The sequence below is a fragment of the Arachis ipaensis genome, chromosome B7 (assembly GCF_059453495.1).
Source record: "Arachis ipaensis isolate K30076 ecotype BB chromosome B7, ASM5945349v1, whole genome shotgun sequence".
Lineage (NCBI taxonomy): Eukaryota > Viridiplantae > Streptophyta > Magnoliopsida > Fabales > Fabaceae > Arachis > Arachis ipaensis.
In genome coordinates this window covers 98483868-98487372 of record NC_142442.1, presented here as the reverse complement: position 1 = coordinate 98487372, position 3505 = coordinate 98483868, and the positions used below count along the sequence as shown (strand labels likewise).

Genomic DNA, 3505 nt, shown 5'->3' with positions numbered 1-3505 from the left:
AAAAATCTCCTTTAAGCCAATCTTCGGTACATACAAGGGCTTCTACCATCTTAGGAGTCAATGAGCTACGATATTGATCAATGATTCTTCCCCTCATACTAAAAGCAGACTCGGAAGCTACTGTTAAAACTGGTAAAGCCAATATGTCCCGTGCCATATTTGCTAGGACGGAAAACCGATTCGAGTTAGCCTTCCACCATCCTAGAATATCCAAAGGCTTATCATCTGGCTCACAGTCTTATTCAAATAACGATCAAGCTCAGATTTAAGATTGGATTTGCGACCGGTTGATCGATGATATAACCCCATATCATAAATGTCTTTGACTTTATCACTTGCACTCGGTTGGGAGAGGGTATCATCTTGGTTTCCTTCATCTGCACCTTGATATAAATTATAAAGTAAATGAAGACAAGAAGACAAATTTGTCTTCAATTCACCGTCCACTTCCACACTAAAAGAATTAACTAGGCACCACTCAACATAATCCAACTTATGGCAGGGATCTAGAACTATGGCAATTAACAACAACATGTTAATAGTTTTTGCATTTCCCCAATACTTGTTGTATTTTGCTTTCATCTTACTTGCCATAAGACTTATGCTCAAATCATCATCATCACGATATTGTTGAATCCTCCTTCCAAGAGCAAACACTTCTTTCATGTATAAGTTACTAGTGACATAAGAGGATCCAGAGATGCGAAGTGTAGCATCGTAAAACATCTCTAAAAATGGTAAGACGGACTTAGCATAATCCCAATCTTGAAATGAAGGTACCCCTCTTCCCTTGTTTAATTCATCAATAAATTTTTTGTCTTGCATCTCTAATAGCTCAAATGCCTTCTGATGCTTTAAGGCTGCTACTAACATTAAGTATGTAGAGTTCCATCGCGTTTCAACATCTAGGCAAACAAGAGTATTATGTGGAATATTCTCTTGTGCAATACATGCCTTAAACCTAGCTAATCTTGAATTTGAAGATCTGACATACTTCACAGCATCTCGAATTTTGGCAACCGAATCATCAATCTCCTTCAATCCATCCTTCACAATCAGGTTTAAAATATGCGTACAACATTGCATATGGAGATACTCTCCATTCAAAACTGTACTCTTCCAAGAATTTAGTCTTCTTTGTAAATACATAACTCCTACATCATCGCAACAGATAAATCATTCAACTATGGAAGTGTTCCTTTCTAATTAGTCGCTAAAGTGGAAATACAGATATTCAGCACCTAGGACCTAAGTAGCGAGAAATTTGCGACCGTTTAACAACTGACACACTTCGTTCGCTGATATCAAGTCACTGATTAGCGGGCAAAATACATTTGTCGTTAAGTTGTTGCAAGTTTAATTTAGCGAGCGACTTGGCAACTACAATCTTGTCGCAAAGCAAAATCTATATCCTACCTATTTTGTAGCAAATTACTCGCTAATCTCGTTTAAAATTCGTCGCAAAGTTATAACAAATCCAAAGCTAATCGAGAAAATTTTAGAAGTAACTGGTCGCAATTGAGTCACTAATCAAAAGCTTATTTAGTGAGGAATTAGCGACCGTTTAACAATTGATAGACTTTTCTTCCTTATTTCATGTTGCTATTAATTTGTCAAAAAAAAAAACGTTAGTCCTTATTCTGTCCTTATTTCATATTGCTACTAATCACTAACATCTATATAAATCCATAGAAAATTCATGAAAAGTTTAAAGTAAATTTGCTAAGCACACTAATATAATTTGTCACAATTTTGTCACTATTCTAAAGCAATTTTAAACGAGATCCAAACGGATGCTTTTCTTTTTTTTCCAAATGAGCTAGTACATTTTTTATTCTTTGTGGACCCGACCTAAAATTCGACTAGCCACCTAAAAAAATAACACGGTTAACTTAAAGGTATTTTTTAGCTAACATTATTTTTTTAATTGTTCACCCCAAAACAGTTGGAGTTTTTCTAATATTTAATAAAAAAAAACAAAAAAATTAACCGGATTGGGTTCTAGCTATAAATTGTTTCGGACAGCTAAAAAATTTTAAGCTCATAAATAAAGAATTTTCAATAACTGAACTACATTGATACAAGAAGTAATCAATACCTATGTATAGAAATAGATTAAGAAATATATATATATATATATATATATATATATATATATATATATATAATTATTATTATATTTAGATTTATAATTAAATTTAGTAAATAATACTAACAAATATATTAGAGCATATGGGTCAAATTTATATGAGCTGTTAAATATTTTACATAGATTAAGATTAAACTAGAAAGTCATGAAATATTTTAAAGTGGTAGTCCATTCATCATATATACAGACAAACTTTTTTTTGGCAAAATAGCATATCTCGTATATATTTATATATACCCTTACTATTTTTTATTTTCATGGTATTCCTTAATCCGACAAGTCAAGAATTAATCCCTACGGATCGGAGTTCGATTTAACAGTTTGTCACTAGCCAATGAATTGTTACATACACAGTGATGAGATTCAAATGTCGAATACTTACTTACTAATAATTTGTCACAAATTATAATATTTTCGTAACAAGTTATTTAGTTATTACAAAATTCAAAGATTTTTTATAACTAATAAAAAAATTTATTTTAAGATGTTAAATATATGACCTCAAATTTTTAAAAATTAAAATAATCAATTATTTATGATTTATTATATTTGTTTAGAATTTTATATTAAAAAATTTTTTCACTAAAATTATTTAAGTCAAGTTGGCGATACTTTAAGTTTAGAATTAGTTTGGATTCATATAAATTTCATAATAATGCAGTATTTTTTATTTAAAATTTAAAAGATTAATATTTTTTGTTTAATTTTATAAACTAAAAAATAATTAGATTATTTCTAATTTTAAATTAAAATATTTACTTAAAATTAATTAATAAATAACATTTTTAAAATAATTTTAATAAAATACATTTAATTTTTAATTACTATTATACCTCTAATGCAAATTTTTACATTAAACTTATTCTTTTAACTAATTCTAATCCTAATTTTACTCCCGCCCTCATCATCTTTCACTCAGCGGCACACACTCTCAAGTCTCAACCAACCCTTTTGACTCTCACTCATGAAGAAAGAAGAAAACAGAGAAGAAAGCTAACCCAAATCCCTATTTGCATATTCCCCAACGCCACTCTCCCTTCTTCACTCTCTGCAGCACACACTCTCTTCTCACCCGCACCGTTAACCCTCTCTGTCACCGCGCCGCCATCCCTCGTCACTCTCCCTTGTAGCATCCCGCATTTTTTAAAATCTAAATATGAATAAATTGTTATTTTATCTTATTAAGTTTAAACTTTATAATTTTAGAAATTATTTTAATAAAAATAATTAAATAGATTAGGGGATAATTTCATTTTAAATTAGTTAAGGCTCTTATATAATTTTATTATAATTGAATATTTTGCACAATTTTAGTAATTAAAAAAAATAAAGAATTGTACATTTTAATTTAAGTAA

The 3505-nt window shown here is 29.8% G+C and overlaps 1 protein-coding gene across 1 annotated transcript; it reads right to left on the bottom strand.

Annotated features, from left to right (window-relative positions):
* Nucleotides 1-201: 201 nt before the first annotated feature.
* Nucleotides 202-3282, bottom strand: LOC107607347 (zinc finger BED domain-containing protein RICESLEEPER 1-like). Its single transcript, XM_016309313.1, has 2 exons — nt 3148-3282; nt 202-1047 (listed from the first exon to the last, which is right to left on the bottom strand). The coding sequence occupies exons 1-2, from the start codon at nt 3280-3282 to the stop codon at nt 202-204; spliced, it is 981 nt and encodes a 326-aa protein (XP_016164799.1).
* Nucleotides 3283-3505: the final 223 nt, after the last annotated feature.

Bases quoted from the DNA above. Each gene is read 5' to 3' on its own strand.
- LOC107607347 (XM_016309313.1), bottom strand. From the start codon at position 3,282: ATGCTACAAGGGAGAGTGACGAGGGATGGCGGCGCGGTGACAGAGAGG. The intron at 1,048-3,147 runs GTTAGCTTTCTT...CTGATTGTGAAG, and splicing joins ATATGCAAATAGGGATTTGG to GATGGATTGAAGGAGATTGA.